Source organism: Hylobates moloch, unplaced genomic scaffold (assembly GCF_009828535.3).
Source record: "Hylobates moloch isolate HMO894 unplaced genomic scaffold, HMol_V3 SCAFFOLD_1, whole genome shotgun sequence".
NCBI lineage: Eukaryota > Metazoa > Chordata > Mammalia > Primates > Hylobatidae > Hylobates > Hylobates moloch.
Window position 1 is genome coordinate 194,702,550 of NW_026652276.1, and position 26,586 is coordinate 194,729,135.

The window sequence follows — 26,586 nt, forward strand, 5'->3', positions numbered from 1 at the left end:
GGAACTATCTATACAGCATATCAAAGGAAGTGCTATGCCACAGAACAGAGCACAGAGTATTGCCTATAGTAGTCATTCAATAAATAGTTGAAATAAACTATGCGAATCTTCACATTGCCTCTACTTGATTAAAATGATGAGTTTCATTATCATACACACTTAGCTATAGGTAATAACAGCAGTCAAAGTCACTGCTATACTGGATATTCATTTCTTCTTCAGATTTCCACATTACCTATTTGACTACTGAAAATTTTGAGTTATCATCTAACAACCTGATAATCACATAATAAATATCACCAAAGACTGTTTTCTAAATGCACTTTGGGGGATAATTCATTGTCTTAGGAGAAAATATCAAAACTTTGTTTGAAGGCAAAAATACTACAATGTGGAACAAATAGTCCATTTGGAATTTTTATTGTCATTTACTGCCTTATGCTTTATAGGTACAAATTCATTCTGAAGCAATGCTTGTGGAAATTTTAATTTACATTTTCAATTCTGAATAGTTGACATTGAAATAGTTCAGCTGTGTTACAGTCTTCCCTCACAAGAGAAAAGCATTGCTTAAAGACAGGCCACCCACAGAATTTTGCAGAATTGAAAGATAATCTCCCAATTGTTTCAGTCTTGTGAGATTTTGCTTATGAACGCCCTGACTTCGTAGCTATAAAAAAGGTATAAGATGTGTGTGTGTGTGTATGCACATCAAGTATTACACTCAAGTGAACAGAATATGTTTAAGTTTACATTTCAATATATATGGGTGTTTTCTTAAAAATATGAAAGGTTGAAATATTTTATCAATGAATCCTGATAAATGATACAGTGTCAAATACAAAATTCATGTTCAATACTAAAAGACCAAAAAGGTCCTCTGCCATTGTCCATATTTTATCTGTTTTTTTAAAACCGTAGGGGAAAATATATACTCTCAGGGGAAAAAAAATGAAGCTTTATTGCAAGAGAAATGAATTCAAGAAATAGCACTTTAAGTAGTGACGAGATGTGAAGCATTGCAACTTCATAGCCTGCTAAGGAGCAACAGCTGTACCTAATTTCAACTTGACGTGCTTCAGATCTCATATTCATATAGGTATTTAATGATCCAAACATAATGGTCCTATATAGAATAATTACTTATATGAAGGAGCAAACTTATTCGCGTTCCTTTTTAAATGATCCTTCAAGAGAAAAACTGCACTGGATCTTTCAACAATGAATAGTCCCATTCACCAATCCAAATGTTTGGGGTTAAATAGCTTATCTTTTAAGAGAGAATAGTAGTGCTGGGGTCACTTCTTTTTGACAGACTCTTTTTGTCTACCTTCTTCCCAGGATAGCCAGGACAATGACAAAAGGTAGAATGCCAAGCCAATCATTAAGTCATAATGGTAGACAGTTACAAGAAATATCAGAAACAAAAGGAAATAAGGTATTTTAGAGTTGGTATATTTTGAAAACAAAGATTCATTGCTTTGAGCTTGACTTTCCTGGACAGGAAGACTAGCAGAAGCAGAGGTCTCAGATTCCTTTTCACCTGAAGAGCATAGTGATTGCCCAGAGCTTACTAATCCTTCATTTTCATGCCTTGCTTCTTCCATATTCTCAAGAGGTTTGCTGATTAAAATCATTGGCCCTAGAGATTTTTCCACACTACACTCTTCTGTTTGGAAAAACTGGCCTATGCATCTTTCTTTTCTACTACCTGATGTCACTATTCCTGAACTTCTGGAAACTACTTCAGGTTTAGACTCAGGATAAGGGTGCTTCTCAATACCCTGGATTTCTCCTGTTGAATTACAAATATTTTCTGATTTCATAGAAATAGGTTGGCTAGCCATGGTAGTAACTGCATGCTCTACAGCAATTGCCTGCTCATTAGTTGACACTGAAATTTCAGTATGATGTTTGGAAAAAGGAGAGCTACTCTGAGGAGCTCTATTAGTGTCTGAGTTAAAAGCAGAATGCACAATGGCATCCAAGTCTGTTTTCTTTGATAATTCTTGAACCTGCCTGTGATCTCTGTTTTCCAAAAATACCGTTTTGTCTGTTGGTAACATTCCCAACTGTAAATCCAGTTTTGAAGTTGCTTTTTGATATTCTGTAATGACCCGTGAGGATTCTTCCACAGATGTTATATTTCCAGTGCCACACTTCTCCCTGTCATGTGTCTTCCTAGGATTGTACATAGACATGGTTTCTTCCTTCTCCATTTCATCTACACGTACATTACAAATACCTAAACGTGATTCCTTTTCAAAATCATTGTCATAGATTACACCTACTGTAGCTCGTTGACAAAGGGTATAATGTGAATCATCACTTCTCCCTTCATGTGGATCAAACGCTGTTTCCTTTACCTCGATGGGCCTGTCACTTCGTGCTGTCTCTTGAGGTAGCTTAGCAATTATTGCTTTTTCTCTAGCAGACATGCTTTCTGGAGTACTTTCTGATGTTGTCTTAATTATATAGGCTGTGCCAGCTTCTGCTTTCTCAGTAATACCATGATCAGCTAGAGAAGACAGTTCACAGCACACTGTTTCTTGGCAGGTAAACAATTCTTCTGTAGTAGCTTTCAAACTCCTCGTATTATCTCTTTTTCCCCACACATCTTCCCAATCTGTTTGTTCTTTGATATGTTCTGTTATGTTTGTCTTATTCTCTCTTGATTTTCCCTGACTTTCCAGAACACTCCAACTTTGTTTATGCTGTGGGCCATTATCCTGATCTTCAGAATTAATCCCATCTGATTTTTCTTCAACTTGGAAAAGATAATCATTCCTCAAAACATTTCCAGTTTTTGATGAACAAACTTGACCAGTTATCCCTCCTAAAGCGCTGCCTTCACTGGTCAAACGATGATGCTCTGGGGATAACATAGTTTCTTCCCAACTTAAATTTGTCCTTGGTGAATGAGACATGTCTGCTGTGATTGCCCGAGTGGGGATTGCAGTATCTTCGCTCAGAAGAGCAGTCAGGTCTCTGTTACTAGCTCCAATCCCTTCCACACTTATTTTAGGGTTGCCCATCTTCCTTTCTTGGTCATGTAAGATCGTTTGGAAAGTTTTTCTTTGTTTTTCATTAACACATAAATATCTTCTTTGTTCTTCATCATCCTTACCATTGCCATAATCTTCCTTAGAAGATCCTTCTTCTGTTGATTCTTTGAGACATGCAGATGTATCTGAATGGAAATCTCTTCGTAAACATCCCAAATCTTTTATTTCAATTTTTTTAGCTCCTCCTTCATGTTTTTTATTAAGGTTTCCTGCCATTAGTTGATCTGAAGAGGGGCAAGGTATTTGCATTGCGCCATTGCTATGGGCTGGATTAGCATTATCATCCAGGACTTCTTTGCTGCCAGTGTGTAATTGCACTAGTTCATCACTACTAGTATCTCCCAACGATGGCTTGATTTCTCCCATATTTGAAGTAATTTCCTCTGAAGGTTGATGCATACAGTCATTTCCTGAGGAATATCTTTCATTGCAGTAAAAATCTCCCTTTACTGAGCTTTCTGCTGATGAACTTGGAGACAGAGACCTTTGGAACAAGTCAGTACATATTTCACCATGGATTTGCTTCTTCTCTAACCCCTCTGCTTTATTTGGAAAATTGACTGGATCTGTTGAAAATGTATTCCTTTCATCTCTGGAAGCAGTACTTCTGGTTCTTATTAAGTGTTGATTTATCTTATGGGATAAAAACAACAAAGAAATAATGACCATAAGATCTTTTTAAATATACAGTGAATTAGATAGGTTTTATTAACTCGGCTAGTAATTATCTGGTAGATTTCTTTGACTGATTTCATTTGTGGATTTCATATAAACTCTTGAAGCCAGATGTTTTGGGGAGATCCTTGCAGGCTATGACTGGGGAACAAGATTAGTAAGAAAGGGGGCCCAAATTAATCACTCTCCTTCCCAGCTTCCAAATATCACATTGTATTATTCAACTGTTCTTGCTTGTCATTGCACTTTCTCCTCACTTAGGCTATACACATTGATAGCTCCATGCTAATCAATTAGAGAGCAGCTTCCTGGGTGCCCCTTGCCGCATTTACACTTGCTGTAGGTGCCCCCATTACAGTTTCTCTTATTAATATGTTTTCTGCAAAGCCTCTGCAAACTATTAATAGCAAAACGTCACTCAAAGAAAAGTGAGGGAGTTAATGTCTCTGCAAATTCTGTTTTAATGACCCTCTGCCAACTAGTACTCAAATGTTATTTGAGCTCTTCAGTGATGGCAACTGTCAGGATTTAACAGTGAGATGCCTGTGTTTTTTTTTTTTCCTCCTCATAACTGACATTTGCATGATCTCAATAATTATATGCAAATCTTACGTTTTCCCCTTCTTCTCACATAAGGCTCATGTTACTTGTCAACTGCACAGCTGTCTTGTAAGCCAATGCCTGTGGGTTCCACAGATTTGGTTGTATTTCCATCTATTATAGAGCTTCATTGTTTTATGCATTAACGTCAGCATGGAGCAAATTAGCATCTAAATTACAGCTCCTTGTTCATTTATTGGATGTACAATCTCAGTAACTTCTAAACAAACTTTTATATTTGAGCCTGCTCATCGTAATGAGATGTATTGGTGAAGTATGTGATTTTTCAGGGCCCTTTCATTATATTCTGTGGTTTGAAAAAAATGGCCATGTTAACTTTCAGCTGGTGAGAATTCTCACAATGGGTGACAACTTTGTAGTTTCTTAAAGTTGGAGCAAAGTAAATTGCATACTTTAGTGATGCAGCTCCCAGATCACTATAGAAAAGGTGGAATATGCGGGGAAATAGATGAGCTCTATTTCTTTCCTGTTTCAGCACTGACACTTGAAGAGGCAAATGTCATTTTAATCTTAGATGATTATGAATCCATGTATTCCAATGATAGGAGCTCCATCCAAATACAGTAAAGGATAAATTGCATTATGTGACTCATTTACTCCTATTTTTTCCTTTGTGATAAAAGTGCTGTCTAAACCATCCCCCCAAAAATTCCAAATAGACTGAATGCTCACCAAATATGAAATTTATAACAAATTTAATACTAAGTTGTATAGTACTGAATTTGTTTCCTCTTTTAAAATTATGGCACAGGGTATTTTTTTTTTACTTGGTAATTTAATACTCTACAATGATATAGAACTTGGAGATTCTCACAAGGATGGAATTTTTTTGAAAATGCTGTTACATGTGAGAATCATAGCTTGTAGAGTAGGACAGGACACTAACAATCCTCTAGTCCAGCCCTCTCATTTTATAGACGAGTTTATGCTAAGTATACACTTGTCACAAAGATTAGAAATGCACATCAGGATAGTGTTACCTCTCCTGTAATTCCTAAAACTATTACTCAGAGCCACTGGTAAAGAGATAAGAAATGAATGTCATTAATTTACCACTGCACAGACCAGAAGTAACATACAGAAATCAAAGTGCCTTGTTGATCAAGCTAGAGATGCAAGGACAGAATAGGCTGTGCTTTCACATTTGCAAATTATATTAGTTGAAGCTATTGAGAGGCAGGCATTGCAGCATCTTTGAAGCAGAAATGGATTCATCTTCTCTAATACCGTGGCAACCAGAACACTTACCATCAACTCTAATTCTTTTTCATTATGTTCATCATGTTCTCTGTTTACATCTTTTACATTTTGATTACTGGCTTCCAAATCTTCCTTGTCCTCATGAGAACAAACGATCGTTGGGATATAGGTATCTGTAAAGTTAATATAATTGTGCCTATGTAAGATTGTTTTAATTGTAGACTTTAACGAAAGAGACAAATTTGGTTTTAAAATTAATGAATATTACCTGTACTCTTTGGATTCTCAAAGTTATTTTCTTCTGATGTTACTGATGATTCTTCTTTACTGTTAAATTTAAAGGAAAATGTTATATATTTTTCTGGGACTGCATCTTCTAAGTATTTTTACACAGGGGGAAATTCAGTCAGTAACAAGCCAAATAAACATTATGTAGCCTTTCTTATTTTCCTATATTACTTGGGATTTTTTGAAATAAAAATTATCTTTTTGGAATGATGCAATAGTAAGTATTGGTTGTAGAAAAATTTAAAAGTAATTCAAACAATGCCATATTTCTAAACAGTGTATTTCTCATGTTAAAACTTATATAACCAAAGTAAAAATATATGTAAATGTAGATTATTCTATCTTCAATAAATTTCATCTTTTCAAGTGAGAATGTTTTTCTCATGGCTTAATGATAAAATTTTATGAACTGACAGTCCATTTGTGGTCATGGAAATTGCTAGCATTTCAATTAATTTTTTGTGTTCCATTTTACCAAAATTATTCCAGTTAGACTAACATTAACTCTCTCTCCAGAAAAGCAAAAAAAAAAAAAAAAAAAAACCCACAAAAAGTAAAAGAAAGAAACAAGCTAACTAAAAAACTGAAAGGCAGCTGAATTTATACTCAGTTAAAAGACTTTATATATGTATTGCCACAGGCCAATTTTATAAGCAAGACTTTGGATCATTTATATGCAAGCATATACTTTCCTTCTTTAAAATGATTTGGGTTACATTTCCTTTTCTAGCATACCCTGCATACTGATTGCAAAAGACAAATACCTTTTTCTTTCAAATGGAATCTATTTGTAGTTATCTTTGTGGAGTCATTAGAATTTAGATTTGTCCATGAAACTCAGTAGGAAAAATGTTGGTAAAAAAGCCCACTTTGTGTATAGTTATGTCACAAGTCAATTTATAAGAAATACTTGGCCCAATATACACATTTTCTTGTACTGTCTTCAACTGAATTTACTTTTGGTGACTATTCTCAAGGACTTTTCTGCAACAAAAGAAATCTGGAAAGTTGGCAATGGCTGACAAATTTGTGTAATAAGAGTCTAGACTTCATTGCATGAGCAATTCTGATCCAAATCCCAGCAAGGCCAATTTTATATCCACAAATCATGAGAAATTGAAAATTCTTCCATCCTGACCACGCAAGAAGATAATTCAGTTTTATATATTTTTATGATTAATAATTTTAACTTTAATAAAAACATTTGGTATCTTTAGTGGGCCCACATATAGAAAATAATGCTTCTATACAATTTTATTAGAAAAATATACTGCTTGCATAATTGATACTGACTTAATCTATAAATCTATATTGCTTAATGAGGTCAAAAACTATGCCAACGTTTATTTTTACGAAGTCCAACTGCAGGCTGACACACCTTTCCTTCTCCATGTACATAATGTTTATGTGCTTTAAAATATATAAGCCATTAAACAGCATTTATTTATTCCTGCTTCGTCTCTATTCCCATAACAATACTGAAAGTATTATTTGTAGAAGAAAAATAGTCAAAGATTTTTGTTTTTATCTAATCAAAATGCTATCAATCACTTCTCTAATTCAATTCTCTAATATAGTTTAATTCTTAAAAAATGATAGAGTCAAAAGGACAGGAGCCTGCTTTAACTTATTTGGGGACAAAATAAGTATTCGACTATGTATTCTTATGTTAGTGTCTTAAAATGTAAACATAGAAATATATGAGAAAAACTTCAAATTCAGGAACAAGTACAAATAAAAGTAGAAATAAATGAAATTTAAACATATGAAATAATCTATAAACAAAAACAGAAAATATGTAAGATTTCTATGGGGAAAGTAATAAAATTATATCAAAGAATGTTAACGATCCTCAAAAAGTTGATAAACATACCATGTTCATAGATAGAAAATATTATGAAGATGTCAATTCTCTCACATATTGATCTGCAAATTCAATACTAACCAAAACACCAAAACATTTTTTATAGAATTTGAAAATATTACTCTAAACAGAAAAATAAAGGGCAAATGATGGCTAAAATGTTTCTGAGAAATAGCAGGGAGGGGGAACTTTATCAGATTAAGTATTTTTAATGAAGATTTATTTATTAAGATAGTGTTATATTGGTTCAGAGTCAGGCAAACTAATAAGACAACATTGAGAGCTTAGAAACTTTGGTATATGACAAATGGTATATCCAGAACATTGGTATATGACAAACATAGCATGTCAGAGAATAGGAAATATGGTATCAGAGAATAGGAAATATGGTACTTTTCAGTAAATTGAGATAGAGAAAATGGCTACCAATTGGATTTAGATCTTAAATGTCAAAAACCTTGAAATTCTTAGTAGAAAATATATGTGAATATCTTCTGGGCCTAAGAGGAAATATTTTCTTAAGAAAAAAAAAAGATTAAAAAAATTGGTCAGTTTAACTGTAGTAAAATTTAAAATGTTTATTAAGAGACTATGCAGTAAAAATAGAAGTTACAAAGTAGGAGAAGATGCTTTCATTACACAAAATCAACACAAATAAGCATCAAGAATACACAATGAACTCTTACAAATCAACAAGAAAGTACAAACAATTCATTGTGTGTAGGGGGGCAAGGGTGCAGACATTTCAGAGAAGAGAAAACGCATAGCCAATAAGTATATAATGGGACGGTCAGCATTATTAGAAAATAAATGAAATCAAGATCACAAAGAGTTATAATTTTATACTCATTTAATTGATACAAAATTAAAAGTCTATTAATACCAAGAGTTGAAGATGGTTGAAGCTGCAGGCTTTTTTTTAAATTTTTTTGGAGACAACGTTTTGCTCTGACATCCAGGCTAGAGTCCAGTGCGCAATCTTAGCTCACTGCAAATTCCGCCTCCCAGATTCTTGTGCCTCAGCCTCCCAAGTAGCTGAGATTACAGGCACAGACACGTGACACCACATCCTGCTAATTTGTATTTTAGTAGAGACGAGGTTTCACCATGTTGCCCAGGCTAGCCTTGAACTACTAAGCTCAGGCAATCCACCCGCGTGAGCCTCCCAAAGTGCTAGGATTACAGGCATGAGCCACCGCACCTGGCCCCCAGGCTTTCTTGTACATTGCTGGTGGAAGAATAAATAGGTAAAACCACTTTGAAAAACAGTTTGACTGATATTATCTTCAAAATTCAACATTTACATAAATGATGACCACTACCTTCCACTCCCAGGTGTATACCCAAGAGAAGCTCTTGCATATATTACCTGAGATATCTAAAGGAATGTTGATGGTGTCATTGTTAACTGGAATGTTCATGGTGTCATTGTTAGCTGTATAAGTCTTGAATCAACCCAAATCAACAGAAGAATAGATACAAAATTATTAACATCACAAAAAGGAGTATTATACAACACTCAAAATTAACACACCACAGAAACAATATGGATAAATCTTAGCAATATAATATTAAATGAACCATTCCAAAGTATAACAGAGGACATTCTTTTTATTAAGCTAAAAACTACCTATATATGTAAATAAAATTACTTGTCCCTTGCTATATACATAGTTATATAGAAATTATACAGTTATAGCTATATATACCTATATATAATATTTAATATATTTATATAATATAAATTACAGAGTTACATATAGTTATGTAACTTTAATTTATAATATATATGGCAAGGGATAAGTAATTTTATTTACATATGTGTAGTTTTTAGCTTAATAAGAATGTCCTCTAATATTTTGGAACTGTTCATTTAATATTATATTGGTAAGATTTATACATACTGTTGTATGTCTCTGTGGTTTGTTATATAAATTACATATTAAATTACTTATCACTTGCTATATATAATAAATAGTTACACTAAAAATAACTTGATTTTCAAGATATTATGGTTATATCAGGTGGTGATATGGTTTGGCTGTGTCCCCACCCAAATTTCATATTGAACTGTAACTCCCACAATTCCCACGTGTCATGGGAAGAACCCGGAGGGAGGTGATTGAATTATGGCAGTGAGTCTTTTCTGCACCATTCTCATGATAGTAAATGACTCTCGTGAGATTTGATGTTTTAAAAACAGGAGTTTCCCTGCACAAGCTCTCTCTTTGCCTGCTGCCACCCACGTAAGATGTGACTTGCTCCTCCTTGCCTTCTGCCATGATTGTGAGATGTGGAACTGTGAGTCCATTAAACCTCTTTCTTTTGTAAATTGCCCAGTCTTGGGTATGTCTTTATCAGCAGCATGAAAACAGACTAATATAGGTGGGTCAAATTAGGGGGAAGGAATCAGGAAATGAAATGGGTAGAATTCAGTCACTGTTTTGGGTGACTGTTTTGCAGGTGCTTATTAATAATTTGAAATATCTAAATAGTTCAATTCTAGTTTCAAATAAGTTATGCAGATAGATGGATTACTGTCTGGCCCACATTAGAGGATGCCTATTAATAAAATACCACTCTGAAATTCAAAGTACTAGCCATATGACCAATTACATCTAAAGAGATGAATTCAAGAGCTTTAGAACATTTGGGAAAAACGACAAAGAACTTGATGGTTGATGATGATAGGGCCCAGAACTATGACAATTGTGACATGAAGAAAGTACACTTTTGAATATCTCTCATTTCCCCTTTATGTTCCTTGAGTTCTTTTTGATAAAGGAAAGTTTCATATTTTTCTGTATTCTCAGTGGCTAACACAGTGCCTGACACATAGTAGTGGCATAAGAAATGCTGTTGAGTGAATAAATGCACAGCATCCCTTCCACCCTCCCTTCTCTCTACCTTTTGCCAACATTACTATGACAGTGTTCTCTTATTTCCTCATCTAATTTCAGAAAATAATATGATATTTTAAAATATGTATATTTTTGTTTATCTTCTAAGACAAAGTATTACCCCTTTGGAGTTCAGGACAATGTTTTCAATTATGGAGTTAATAATGAGTCAAGATTTAAGCATAATTTAAAAATTATTATAATTTTAGAAATTAAAAAGTAAAAAAGAAATTAATTAATGGAACAATACTTTGTTTCCAGTGTACCTTAAATTAGATAATAGTCATCTATATTATTTAATCATGGTCTTTTTTCTAACAGATATTTTAAAATATCTGTGTGTCATGAATTATAACAAACACTGAGAAATTGAAAATAAACATGCCCTAGTTTCTTATCTCAAGGAAGCTGTAATGTGAAGATGGAAATAGACATATCAACAGGTAATTATAATTACTATAAGTGATAAGTATTATAATAAACAATGGGATATGATAGATATTCTCTTAGAAATAAGAAGAAAGGACAGAAGTCATCAGGAGACTGTTGGAGGAATCAGGAAGTTTATCTCAAAGTTCCCAACATTCTGATTTAGGTTTTAGGGATAACTAGAAGCTTCCCAATTAGAGAAGAATACAGCCATTGTAGGCAGAGAGAACAACAGGTGGCCAAAGACAAGACTAAAAAAACACAAAACGGCAGGGTGTGGTGGCTCACGCCTGTAATCCCAGCACTTTGGGAAGCCGAGGAGGGTGGATCATGAGGTCAGGAGTTTGAGACCAGCCTGGCCAACATAATGAAACCCCATCTCTACTAAAAATACAAAAAATTAGCTGGGCGTGGTGGCAGGCACCTGTAATCCCAGCTACTCGGGAGGCTGAGGCAGGAGAATCACGTGAACCTGGGAAGAGGAGGTTGCAGTGAGCAGAGATCGTGCCATTGCACTCCAGCCTGGGCAACAGAGCGAGACTCTGTCTCAAGAAAAAAAAAAAAAAGGCACAAAAGAAAAAGTCACATCTAGAAACAATGAAATGTTCAGAGGGCTGGACTCTGTTTGGGGAAAGAATGCCAAGGGGAAGAATGAGAGTTAGTTCAAGCCAGATTGTAAAGGGCATAGCATAGCAGGCAAAATGAGGTTGAATTATTTAGGTACTTTTTCACCAGTGGCATGGGGATTAGGGCTAAACAGGAGAGAGACGTGGTCAGATTTACATTTACCAACCTATTTCTGGAGGTAATGTACAGGAGAAACTGGATGGGATGAGCCACAATGGAGCAGAAAGACTAATCAGAGGCTCCTGAAACATTTCAGGCACAAAATGATAAGGGCGAAGGGTACTATTAATGAAGAAAGAGAAAAAGAATCAAATATGAGTTTTAATTTTTGATGTAGCATCAATGTGATTTGATCAATATGCTGTACATAGATTTTTTAATGCCCTTCTCTACCCAACCTCAGTCGCATTCATCAGAATTAGAAATCTACATTGTTGCCCCTTCCAAGACCTAGGCAAAGACAGTTAACTGAGGGGTCCTGCACTACAAGTCAGCAAGATCCTGAACTAGTCTGCAGGTTGGTTTTCATGTTTTACGTGCTGGGAGACTTGCTTCCCAGGAGTTTATGTGGACACCTTTTTCAGGGTTACTCCCCAACCTCTGGCACACATATCTAGATGGTGAACCAGCAAGTTATTTCTAGGTTTCTGATTCCAGTTGTTCACTGAGGAAAATAAAATGTTTTCTCATTCACACTAGTCACCTGGGTCTATAACATTCTATGGAGTTCTTACCAACATTTAGAATGCCCCCTTGGGCATTCTACTAGATGAATTTCTAAGGAACTAGAAATCAAGTTCACAAAGGAACTTTAAACTTCTCAGTTGTTTAGAAGCCCTGTTACCTTGTCTCTCCCCTCTCTCATAAATACAATAGATCTCAAATATAACAATAGTTCCCAGAATTGCCTTTCATGTCAGAAACTTCAGGCCCTACCTCTGTAAAATCTAAATTAATTTAGACCTGTATATGGAGGTGAAGATGGGGAATAGAGAATGATGGTGCTAAAAATTTCCTAAAATGATTTTGATGTGAGGCCAGATTTGCAAACTCCTAGTATGGACAACAATGCATCTCACTGCCCCACTGGATTTAGCTATGCAGACTGCTCCTCCCTAGATGATAGGCAGATGGGAGAGTCATTCCTTTAGTTGCAATTCCTGGCCTCAAACCCAGTTCCCCTGCTTCTTACTAGTTCCATATGAGTTTAAAGCATGCTTTGCTACTGTTTACCTAACTCTTAAGATAATCAAGAAATAAAGAATTATGCAGAGGTTTCTAACTTGGAGATCTAAAAGGATGGAACCACCATTACTTGACATGGAGATTTAAAAGGAAAAGCATGGGTGAAAGAAAGAGGATAAGCTTTATTGAAGGAAATACGTTAAACTTGTAAACTCTTTAACCAAATGGGAAGTGAAAACTAGTGTTTGTTTAATGGAAAATGCCCAGACTGACATTTTTTCCTTTTTCCCTTACAATATCATTGCACAAAGGTTTGCACTATCTTTATAAGTTGAGGTAAATTTTCCCTCACTTCAAAGAAATGAGACATAATATTGAAATTTTATGTGATGACTTCTAGTAGACATTAAATAAATATGTGCTGAACATAAGAAATGAATGTTTTCCAGGCAATAGTTACACTTGTAAAATGTAGTAGCAATTTTAAATTTATAGCAATCTGTATTTATTCATTCAATCCATCACCATTTAACAAATATTTAGTGAGTACCCAACAATTGTGAAATGTGCTAGATTACCACAAAAAGCAAGACAGAGTCCCTGCCCTCAAAAGGCTCACAAGCTAATGGGGAGAGTGGACAAGTACAGCCCCAGGGTATGATAACTGTGCTCCGTGAGGAACAGAGTGGGGTAGGAATACCTTCTAGAAGGACATGGCCTGTAAGCTGAAACCTAAATAAGAAGCCTTAGCTAGAGAAAAGGAGAGAAGCAATTCCAAGCTTATAAAAATCTTATAAGTAAAAAAAAAAGAATTATTCTCAACATGTCAAGTAATCCAAGATACAATTTAGCAAAAATGAAAGACTAAAGGCCCAGGGCATCAACCAATTTGTAGTCAACTAGCTTAAGAGGCACAAATTCAAACCCAAACAGTGCCTCTCAAAATATGGTTCACAGACCTCCTATATGAAAATGACCTGGTACTTATAACAAATGCTGCTTCAGGGGCCAGAAATCGGATCTACTGCATCAGCATCTCTGAGTGGGCAGTGGGAATCTGTATTTTTAACTGGAACCTCAGAGTTAGCTGAAGTGCACTAAAATTGGATCTACTGAATCAGCATCTCTGAGTGGGCAGTGGGAATCTGCATTTTTAACTGGAACCTCAGAGTTAGCTGAGGTGCACTAGTGCTTGTCTAACTACATATATTAAAAAAGAATATCTGCAGGCAGACACTCAAGACTCCAGGAATTTGGTACATGAAGTGCCTCTTTACGTCTCAAACTTTTCCAGCAAGTTACACACAATTATGCCATAGCTCTACACACAAAAGAATAAATGTGTATCTCATACATACCCAGGAAAGAAGAAACACATTGAAGAATAGACCAATCATCTTCTGTGACTTACAGAATAAAATAATGAAACATCAATGGGATAGAAATTGAAGGACATTTTCAACCTATCTAACAAGTAAGCAAAAAATAATTTGTGTTTCTAAGTCAGCTATTGATCATTCAAAAATGTGAGTTCTACAGACTCTACCTCTGAGCCCCATGCAACTTACAGAAAGTTTATTTTACTTTTTATGCCAAATTCCTCTCAGATTTGTAAGAGACCTCATACTTGGATTGTCTCATCCCATCATTTTATAGAGAAAAGAAAACTAAAGCCCAGTTAAACAATATGGCAGAAGTCATACCAACCAACTAGTGGAAAATCCATAACTAGCTCCAAGTTTCTTAGTCATTATGTTAGTGTTCTTTCCATAAAGGGTCAGTCTGTGGTGAAAAAAAGCAAAAAAAAAAACAACAACAACAACAACAAAAAAAAACCTGCATGCAAATCTCGGTCTTTCCGGTTACTTAACACTTACTAACTCAATTACTCACCATGTGACTTCAGTCAAGATACTTAATCAACCTCTCTGCACCTCATTTTTCTCCAAAATCTTGCCTCCTCCTAACACAGAGTAATTATTTAGCATAGTTTCCAACACATGAAAGTGTTTAATAAATTATTATTGTTATTAGGAAATGTAGTAAATGGCACACTGATCATTAATTCTACATTATCACAAAAACCAATTTGTATGCTGCTTCTTTTACTCTGAGTTATCTATATTTTTAATGTTTACCAAATTCTCTCATATCTTTAATATTCAAGGTACTTCTAAGAGTAAAATTTGCAGTCTATGATAGCATACTTGCTCAGCCATGTAAATATACCCTTATTATCAGAAGAGCACCCTTCAAAGAAAAATCATTAGATCTTCAGTGACAGTAACCTTTTGTCTGAAAGTATCCTCTCTAAATACAATGTACACTGGCATGGTAATTTGCACCTTCTTTCATTACCCAATTGATGTATTCAGTGCCAGGATTTAGGCACCATGTTAATATTACTGCAGTTTCTGGATATGTTGCACTTTTGCTTTTGGAATTACAATTAATTTTAACATTGTCAAAATGTAGTCATTTTTAGTATAATAATATGGTTTTTCCAAAGGTCCTATAATGCCGTTGTGCTAAAACCCCATATGTCTCTTAAAAAACGAGCAAAACCTCTTAAAGATCTATGCCACAAAGTCTAAGTCTGATGTGATTGAATTACCCAACCAGTTAAGGTGAATGGCAGGATTAGGTTGTAAACAGCAAAGTCTAACTCTGCTCCAAGAGGAATGAAAATGTTGGCATGAAAAGGGATCATTTCCAAAGTGAATCATGAATATTGTATTTGTGTCTCCTTAACACTCAGCCTGAAAGTGCTCAGAATTTTCTAAATAGGACCCACTTGGAATTCTTGGGCATCACCTCTCACTCTATGATAAACAGCTAAAAAGTAAATGTGAAACTACTCAAGTTCAGACCAGCCCTCCTCGTTCAAAGCTTGTGATCTCGTTTCTTTCACTCTCCTTCTCTCCACAAAAGAAAGGAAAATAAATAACCTTTAAAGTCAGAAATATGAGCCTCCTTTGAGATTTTTTAAAAAGTCACTCAAGAATAGTATATCACGTTGGCACTAAGTGGACACAAACAGAAATGTCGAACAGGTTTTCCAAGGGTAAATAATTATATAGTGTATTGTGGACTGTTTCTTTTCATAATGTTATGTTGCAGTTTCTCTAAAAATTGACTTTCTAGAATTCTGCCATTTCATAGCCACTCATATATTGAAGAAAGGAATATTCAATATGCCTATTGTAAAGACTTAACAATAGGCAAAATTCATAATACATTAGCCAACTACTACAGCTTAACATATTTTCCTTTGGTGTTACAGTACTGGCTAATCTTCTCTTGATCAGGAATAAAACCAAAAGCAGAAGAGAAACATTTGATTAAAAGAGGGATCAGTGTCTAATTGTGAAGAGAAGCACCTGAGGAAAAACAAATTTATGGAACTATGCAGAAGGAATTAAGGATGGAAAGATGCATTAGGTTCAGTTTCTTGATGATAATGCCAGAAATGAAAACGAAATGAATACAGTTGGGCATGATTAACAGGCATTGAAAGAAGCAAAAATAATCTCAAGAAAAAAAGTGAGAATTTTAAAAATGTCTTTATATTCTTCTATGCTGAATCTGGGGACTAATAACTGACACAGTAAGGCACATCGTTTTGTTTTGGTTTTGACAGACACATTGTTTTTTTGTAGGCATCACATTTCTTATCTGTAAAGTGAAAGCTCTGGATTAGATTAGAAGGCCACAAATACAATACAGTCATGCTGACCTTTCTCTCTAACCCTCATGGCAAGCACTGATAACAGATAAAGGGACTTCCTTGCTGTGGCCATATTGAGCCCCCCTACCTTTCTTTTACACAGCCAGGCAGCCACTACCCATCAACCCCTTCATTGCTCAAAATGGAACCAATTTCACTTCTCAGCTTTAATATTAAATAACCATGCCTTGCAGTTTAAGAGCTCTACATCTGCATAACTAATAGGAATATTCTGAGTATCATTTAGAGGTATTTAATTGAACAAATTCTTAATATTTTTCAAAAACAAAAATGCTGGTAGAATCAATAGAAGTAACTGCTAACCTAAAATTGCAATATAGCCAAGGATAAATTGTCAATTAAATCATATGATCGGTATTATTAATTTAAATTTAATGCCACAGAAATCTCACCTGCATAGTTTGTGAGCTAGTCTTATATTATTTCTACTACATGTAATGGAATGGTTTATTTCCATGATATTTTATTTACTGGCAAAGAAAACCTTTTTAAAATTAAAACATTACCAATATGTATAATTGATTAAGAAAAATACTTTGAATATACCTATTATATAAGCTAATTTATTAATTTTAAAATGTGACTATAAACCATGGAAAACCACAAGTCCATTGGGGAAATTGTACTAAACTGCTCAAGCATTTTAGTAAGTTAGAACATACCAGTATGTTTGTGACCAGATTGTTTCATTGAATTATCTTCCTCTTTGCCTAAAACTGAGTTGTTGCATTTCTAAAAATCTTCTCTATTTCAATATCTAAGTTAGAACACTGCCCAGTACCTCGGAGCTTGATCTTACTGAAAACAAGAGGTACTTTGCCTTATTGATCCAGGAAATTTCAACAGCAGACAGAAAAGCAACTGAAAAACAATCTTATTGGAGAATTGTTTGCTAAATCTCTCTTCAAAAGTTTCTTCATTTTGTTAACTCTTCAGTTCCTACCAAGGATAACAGGTCTAAATTTACTTTGTCCTGACAAAGTGGTAGGGGGTGGTGTTTTTTTCTAGCTTACCCCAAAGGAAGTAGGGAGAAAAGACATTTTAGACTTAATTCTCTGATTGGTTTGGGCACCATGTGTGATTCTGTAGAGCTATGTACTCTCCAAAGAGGCACTCAATTGTCAGGATCTAACGCATAACTAAGTAGAATCTGGGAGGTCCAAGTGCGAACCAAAAAACATTCAGGTTGCTTTGGAATGAGATGTAATTACAAGCAGCATTCATAAATTGTAAGCGGAAGAAGACTTACAGATAAAGCTGGCCCAAAGAACTCCATTATAACCTGCCAATCATATTCAATTGAGAGAAAAATACAAATGTTTTTCAGTGACGGATACTGGAACAACTGAATATACTTCAGAGAGATACCATTAAAAAAATCTCAAATTTATTGGCCTAAAGTCCTTATCTTACCTGCGTTCTTAAACAATAGTCACCCTTGGAACAGGTGGGTAGCAAGAAAGTAGCGATTGTCCAGCTGAGAGTCTTGCTACCTCAGAAGTCTTATCTCCACAATTCTGTCTCCACAATTTCCTCACAACATAACTGCTGACAGCTTTATACTACCTACAGCCTTCAAAAATAATCAGTGTATTGTCATGTGTGTTTTTTTCCTAGGGATACTAAATTTCAGGCATTATTTTCTTCATAATGATGCTAATTTTTTGTGATTGTATAAAAAATCATTATTAGAGTCATGACCACTGAGTCAACTAATTCCATTTCAACAAAACCTGTTTCCTCCATGGAATCTACAGTAAACTTCACCTAAGTCACTTGATTTGTTAAATATTGAGCTCTAACCTCCAAACTCTACAGTATTTGAATTAATATATTATTTTGAAAACTGTTGTTAAGAAAAGGTGATCTTAAACGTAAACCAATATTCTCAGTATATGTTTGGAAGGGTTTGGAGAAGGAACGAATACAGCAGGACATGAGACTTCCAAACTTTGAAGTCAAATCATTCAGAAGTGACAGCTCTCAGGAGAGGAATATCTTACCCAATAGGGTGGCAGGTGTGACCTCAGAGCATCAAACTGCAGCCACTCATCTGAACATGTGTGGCCTCTAATGTTCCCCAAGATAGGATGTTTTCATGCGGTTTGTTTATTTTTTAAGGAGAACAAAGTACCAAACTTCAACTTTTTTTCCCAGCTTCTATCTCATTCCTGGCTCTTGACAACGAATTTCAAATGTGTGTCAACAGCCCTCCCATTATCTGGAGAATAAATCATGTGAAATGATGCATAACTCAATAAAAATACTGGAAAAGCAATGCTTCAATATGTTTTATGGTAAATCATAGATTTTACATTTGTTAAAAAAAAAACCAGATATCTTAAATAATTTGGACTAATAAAATTAAAGCATGCCAAAGCAAGTTAGAATGTTAAAAGTAGTCACAACAATGAAGTGAATATCTTATTTAAATATTAACTTTAAAAGCTATGAAGTCATTTTTTAGATCCTGGGCATGTTTCTGGATTGCTATGCAATCAAATATATGTCTAGTATTTCCTCTATGTTTTTGTTTATATTATCAGTTACTGCTTTATAGTTTTTATAAGTGGTTAGATGTCTCTATGATATGAAATCTGTTGGAATTTATATCTATTTTCAAGCAATTCCATTTTACAAACATATTTTCAAATCAGTTATTCTACTTATGCTAATCATGCCATAAATTAATGTATCAGGGAAAATAGAAATACAGTAAATTGGGTTAGTTTGCATTAAAATCCAAACAAGAACCCTATTATTAAACTGGATTTGTATTTAACAGCATTTGAAAAGTTTTCTATGCAGACTCAGTAAGTCTTAAAGCATTATTTCTAAATTTAATGCTTTGATGAACTTACGTCACACATTAAAATCATCTTAATGCACCTTTTTGTCAATTCTTCACAATAGTATTACAAAAGGAAGAGAAGAGAGGATATATTTATAAAGCAAATGAAAAAGAACTCAATGGAAGCCTATTAGGCTACCTGTTGATGAGTGTATAAGACAGTCATTAATATGCGGATCATTGACATGATAGGCCATAATGACTCCTCCAGGGACTATCAGTCTATTGTGTCAGAGACTAGTTGGGGATTCATTAACGTGCAGACGCGTGACTTCTTAATATGCAAATTATGAATGCCAAGCACTGAGGCATACCTCACAAATGCCCATATTTTGTGTTACACATTTTCTTTGTCAACCCCTCACCCACACCTTTTGTGAACTATTTTGTTTCTTCCATCCTCTGTCACAGATTTCTTCATAAAAGAGCCTATACTGATATGGAATCTACCACTTCACATTCAGAGAACTCCTCTTCAGTTCATGGGTTTTTTTTTTTTTTTTTTTTAGTTTTGGGTTTCTGTTGTTTTTTACTTAAGGCTAGTTTATACATACAAACCACTTGCTTGCACCGTTTTGACTAAACCAGTCAAAATTCAGTACAAAAGCTGCTTTTATATTTTTCTCCAATGTGAAATTGGTTTTTGGCTAAAGACATATCAAAGTGAAGAAAGCACTTGTTTTTAAAAATGAAACATGAGTAGCATAATTAGCAGTTGAATAATTTGGACTGAAGGTGGGTGGGGAAAACACAGTGGAATGGAATACCGAAAAAGAGAGCAGAGAAAGGCCCAAGAGAGGACACCAGACAAAAGAATGCAATTAAATCAAGTAAGAGTATTTGATACCAATGTAACACAATAAATGAGGAAACAGATGTAAGCCACTCAATGTCTGGCATACAGCAAGCAAGCAGGAAGCATCACCTATTATTATTATATTGGCATTTTGCATTTATGCAAAAAAATTAACACATTCCCTTATGAAAAAAACATATGGAGTAAAAGTTGTTCAGTCTTTGAACTAACAGTCTATGAAGAAGGGAATCAAACTTACATTCCTGCAAGAGAATTAGCTACAGAATCCATGGAAAGGTATTCAAGTATTTTTTGAAGCCTATTCATATGCCATGTTATGGAAAATATGTTACAGTATAACTTTTCATATGAGACTTTAAATATTGCTTATATTCACTTTCTTGACACTTTATTATTCTAGCCTGATCTAAAGTACAACACAATCTTTCATTACTATTTCTCTCCTAAATTTCGGGAGATACAGACCCTTAGTTCTTTACTTATAAACTCCATATATCCTAAGCACTGCAGTGGGTCTACAGAAGTCTATATTTATTGAGTATAAAATAATTATATCTCCATATATATAAATTAATTTGTATAATTTTTAAGTTAGCTTTAAGGTCCTCACTATCTTGAGGAGATCCTACATAGATTTTATTTGATTAAAACTCTTTAAATATGAGGTAATATGTTTTACAATAAATTATGCTAATTAACATGATTATCACAAGCAGCTAATTACACTTCTTATTCTGGCTAACATTGATTTCAATATTGAATGCCAGAAAACATCAAATAGTTACTGGAGTTCGAAGCTGCAGTGAGCTATGATTGCACCACTGCAATCCAGCCTGAGCAGCAGAATGAGGCCCTGTCCCTTAAAAGAAAAAAAAAAAAGTTATGCAAATTATGTAGGAAGCTTAGAAGTTTACAGCATAGACACCATCTTATATTCGCTGGAGCCACTCACTGGAGGGGATGAAGGAGGTCAGGATGAGCTTATAAGTGCCAAGACAACTTGCCCCATTGAAGGCTTTTGGGTCCCTGATTAAATGAGTAGAATTTATTACCAGAAAATCCTAACATGAAGTGAGAAGCGTTCACTAAGATGACTACTGTTGAAAATTAGTATAAGAGCAATATGGTGTTCTGGAAAGGTCAAGTTGAGAACCAGATAAAACGAGAAAGGCAAACAGCAGGTGACTGAGGAAATGGACCACGCACGGGGATTGCTAAAGGAGTGAAGTGCAAGAGCCAAACTCTGCTGAGATGCAGTTATGTTGATAAGGATGGGGATCTCTGTCACACTTTTAACAAAGCAGCACAGGACATTATAGTCGACACTTGGAAGGACACTGCTACCCAGTGAGTTTAAAGGACTCAATCCGTCTATTGCATATGATACCAATTCAGAGTAATGTTGGATAAAATTCAACATGTGTTCATTCAACAAATATTTAATTTGTACTGGGCTAGAAGCTAAACCCCTAGCTCAGGTTGACATCAAATTCTGCCTTTATAAAGTTTACAGTCTAATGAAGGATAACACAAAACAGCACTTTAAAATCACAGCTGTAAGCTTAATGACTGGGGTAGCATGGAGTTCAATAGAAGAAAATAATAAGAGAACTAAGTCAAACTCAGAGAACAGAGGTGGCCAGGGAAGGCCTCCTGGCAGAGGGAACATTTTGTTTGAGTCCTGAGGGCTTAGTATCACTACTGAGATGAAGAAGACAGAGCAGAATATTCCAGGCAGATGGAATATCATGGGGCATGGTAGTGAGAGAGATATGTGTCCAACAAAAACAACTAAAAGATGAGTACAATTAGATCTTAGTGACAAAGATAATGATAAAAATTTTCTCTTTGACCAAACTCTAGCCAGGCTCTTCAGGCCCATATTCTTGACTAGGCCTCAACCCTGGCCTACACAAACTACAGCCTCTCAACACAAATGGTTTTGTCCTCCTCCTTTCCCCACAATAAAAGACTTAAGCAAATACTAACATCTTTTCTAAAGCTCAAGGCCATATTTCTAGGATGACCCTAGCCATACTTAAAGCGCCTGCTTGAGAAAGCTCAAGGCTGCCAAAAGAATTTATTGTTCGTTCCAGCCAACACCTGAAGATAAGGCCCCGGCCACCATTTCTTAGAGTTTTACTAAAAAGGGCGCACAAGTGTAAATCCTTTCTCTGTGTGTTAAGATGTATATGTGTGTCCTACAATTCAGTATTGTCTTTTTCCAGGGCCTGAAAGCCATTTCATTAAAATGTAATCATCCGGAAGGATAGGGTCTCTATTTCCCAGTCTATGGAAGGACAGAATCCTAACTAGAATTTCAAGCTAACAGACTGACTGGCCTAATCAGCATTTATAAAGACCAGTCCTTTGCAATTTTTCAGTTTCCTGACTCTACTAAGAGTCAGGAACTCACCCGGACACTATTTGCCCCTTCTCTACTTAAAAATTCTCCCCTAAAAATGCCCAGTCACCTCTGTACCAATTCAAGCTGAGTTCAGTTCATGATGTACCCCACTTCCTTATTTCAGTAGTGTATTATTGATTAAAATCTGTGCTTACCACTTCATCCAATGTCTTTAAAAAGAAAAATGAATACTTTCTAAAAGTTTACTTCATTCTAAATGAAAATTAACTTTGCCACGCTGTGTGATGTACCTTTTCTCCCAAAGAAATGTTCTCTTTTTTTCCAAGTCATCACTGAGGCAGCAAAGTATCTTTAATAAATATATAAAGCTTATCTTTGTATCTGAATGTCCCACATCCTTAATATTGTTTCTAATACTTAAAAATACTTCATGCCACATTTTCTAAAGTGTTGTTTTATTTGGATTTACTAATTTTTATTTGTTTAAATAGCATTATTCTTTTGGTGGATAGTGTGACTAGTTACAAGATCTTCATTATTTTTTAAATTATAACTCAAAACACCAGTATTTATGTCCTTTGTTTACATCAGTCATTCTCAATCTTTGTGCACATTAGAGTAGTCTGGAGACCTTTTAAAAATACCAAGCCTGAAACCACCCCAGACCAATTAACTTACAGTCTTTGTAGTTGGATCTGGGTGTGGGTGCCTTATTTTTCTCTTTGCTATGTGCAGCCAGTTTTGAGAAGCACTGGTTTATACTGCTATTCTACATCGGCTTTTACTATATGAAGGTATGGTTAATGTGAAATTAAGCCCTTTAGTAAAAATATTCTGCTATTAAGGTTTTCTAGAGGAGTGAGGACGAGAGGGGCATGCATAATCAAACATGCTAGCATTAATGTAAATTGTATATGGATTGCACTTCTGCTACTAAGTCTATAAAACAATTAATTTTCACTCATCATGAGGATTATCTCTCCATACTTCAATGCATTTAAATTTACTTTTTTTTTTAACTGAAAGGAAGCCTAGATGATGTTTTAGGTAGGAAACATTTATCATTTCTATGTTAACAACTTCTGCTTATTACAAACTTGATCATGTTTATGAAGATTTAGACTTGGGCTAGCAAAATGTTTTCCAGTTGTCGCACTATGTAGTGAATAGTGCAATTACTATAAATGCAAGTACCACAAAGTATATCTCATAAAATAAATAGAGTCTTGAGGTGAAAATAATAAAGTGGCAGTTATTGAAGAAGGTAGAACTGCAATATAATGGTTTAAATGCAAGTTCATGGATAATGTTGGTAGTTTAATGTATTAGGAGTTTATTATGTGTAAGAGAATATTTCATATAAAAATACCATAACCATATATATTCTGGTCTTTTTCTTTCTTCCTAATATGGTATATAAGTGAAGGCACTTGCAAGATTACACTTGCAGTCTTTCAGAATCATCGCTTTCCAATGGTTTGCTTGATTTATACAGACATCATTATATATGTCATTATACATAAAATATTGATATATATCATACATATATAGTATGTATATACTCTTATTGTATATATGACATATTAAAAATGTATATTTACATATTATATATAGCACTTTATGTGTATATATAGTGATTTTTATATATACATACAGTGCTATACATGATATATCTAAGTATGTATAATGGTAAATAGTATACATGTATATATACTAATTTTATAAAAAATATTTTCTAAGTACTAATTTACATAAACTTATCCAACTTGCACAGTACTAGAAATTAATATTCAAGTTAAGATATTTTGAAACAAAAAATGATAGTTACAATGATTAAGTATTTTTTTTAAATAATGCAGATGTAGAATTTCTTCTTTGAAGAGATTTACTGTAACACAATTCTACTTCCACTCAGAATTAGCAACTGGGTCCTTCAGTGGGAGAAGATGAACCTGAAGGATAGAATTTGAAGATCTGGACAGCAAGAAGGCAGCTAGAGTAAAGGTAAAAGGGATCCCCAAAGAGTTCAAAGACAAGCCACCAATTGCATGTGTTCATCCGCACTTTTCCTGCACTCTCCCTCACTATGGGTAGTGACATTTCTGTGTGAAATAATCCAAAGAGGGTATAGGAGCCCCAAGGAGCATTAAAACCCAATGAAAACAGATGGAGAAGGTCCATTACCTGAACATTTTCCAAACATAGACACCATCCCCCTTCTAAATTAGACTCTCCAACTCTATAGCTGGCCCACGACAGTGTACCTAATATATTGATGAGCAGAAAAAAGCAGGTCGTAGTCCAATACACAGGCATTGCATAATTTCACTTCTATTTAAAACATGGCAACAGTGTGTATATACATTTGCATCAACCTAGGAAAAAACCTGGAAGTTTATATTCCAAATTAATTTCTCCTCAATGAAATAAAATTGTGAATGGGTTAAAGTAGGAATGTCACAGAAAAAATTATGAAATAAAGAATGTGTTTTGCTTTTTTCATTTTAATATTCTTAACCCTCCTTGCCAACGATCTTCGTGACAGAACTCTTTCTAACTAAGCAAACTGGTCCAGGGTTAGCTGCGAGTGGTAAGGGGTCATGTGGCAGGACACAGTAGAAAGATCATATGCAGTGGTGTCAAAAGTATTCTTTTCAATTACCCTCAAAACCAACATACTCATTCTGTGACCTCAAAAGGTATTGCAAGCCTCTTTAATCCTCTTTCTGCAATTGTCACAATGGAGATAATAACATCAGCCTGACCTACATCACAGGGTTGTTGAAAAAAGATCATAAACAAATGCCACCTTTTGCAAACTACGAGCATCAAAACAGGGATTTTTAAGTTTATAACTGAAGTCATTTCGTATATACAATTTTAGTCATAACTTTTAGAAAACAAGAAGCATGTTGTATAACTTGGCTCCTAATTTTAACGATCTTTGTTTTCTTCCTTATCTTTTTTCCTGGCCTCTTAATGTTGGAATCTCTGAGAACTCAGTCCTGTTCCTCTTTTCTCTTTGTGTGTGTGTGTTTTTTTTTTAAGAGATGGAGTCTCACCTTGTCACCCAGGCTGGAGTGGAGGGGCACAATCATTATTCACTGCAGACTCCAACTCCTGAACTCAAGTGATACTCCAGCCTCAGCCTCCCAAGTATATGGGACTATAGGCACAAACCACAGCGCCTGGCCTGTTATCTTCTTTATGTATGATATATTCTTGGTGATGACTTCTAGTCTTACATTTTAATATACCGTTTATAGCCTGAAGACTCCTAAATTTGTACTAGCCCAGAACTCTCTCCCAAATGGCAGACTACATCTAATTGTCCACTCTACATCTCCACTTGGATAAAGACTTACAATGCACTTTAATGCAATCCATGCAGTCAGAGTCAGCTTGCCTCTCTGTGAGCTCTCCGCATCTCCTGCTGTGTTCACCTTCACTCACTCTGCTTTAGCCACACTGGCCTTCTTGCTAGTCTGCAGACATTCCTGTTCACTCCCTTCTTAGAGAATTTGTACCGGGTGGTTCCTTCAGCGTAGAACAGAGTCGTCACTGACTCTTTTCAAGTCTCTGATCAATTGTCACCTTCTCGATGAAGTGCATTCTTTTGAGAAAGTGAAGGAAGAACACTCATTCTGCTTATGCTTCTCAATTGCATTTATCTGGTAACTTTAGTTGTTCTTTATACTTATAACTTATTATTAGTTTTCTTTCCATTAGGATGTAAGCTACATAAGAATAGCATTGTCTTTTTGCTAATGTATCCTCAGTGCTTAGAACAATATTGGCACATAGTATGTTTTCAATAATATTTATTGAATGACTGATGGTCCTTCATCATTCATTTCTTCCAGTCACTGATTGTTTTTTTTTTTACTTTCCATCAATACACAAGCTAAGAGCATAGTAAGAGTTTTGCTAGATATTTGTGTATTTTTT

General features: G+C 34.9%; 1 protein-coding gene across 1 annotated transcript in view; it reads right to left on the reverse strand.

Moving 5' to 3' along the window:
- Window positions 1–326: 326 nt before the first annotated feature.
- PPP1R3A (protein phosphatase 1 regulatory subunit 3A) overlaps window positions 327–26,586 on the reverse strand; it is a 42,504-nt gene continuing 16,244 nt past the window's right edge. The window contains exons 2-4 of the mRNA XM_032753501.2: window positions 5,830–5,888; window positions 5,610–5,734; window positions 327–3,698 (exon numbers count right to left, since the gene is read on the reverse strand). Of these exons, the coding sequence (XP_032609392.1) occupies window positions 1,299–3,698; window positions 5,610–5,734; window positions 5,830–5,888 (2,584 nt within the window). The 3' untranslated portion in view covers window positions 327–1,298. The remainder of the gene's footprint in view (window positions 3,699–5,609; window positions 5,735–5,829; window positions 5,889–26,586) is intronic.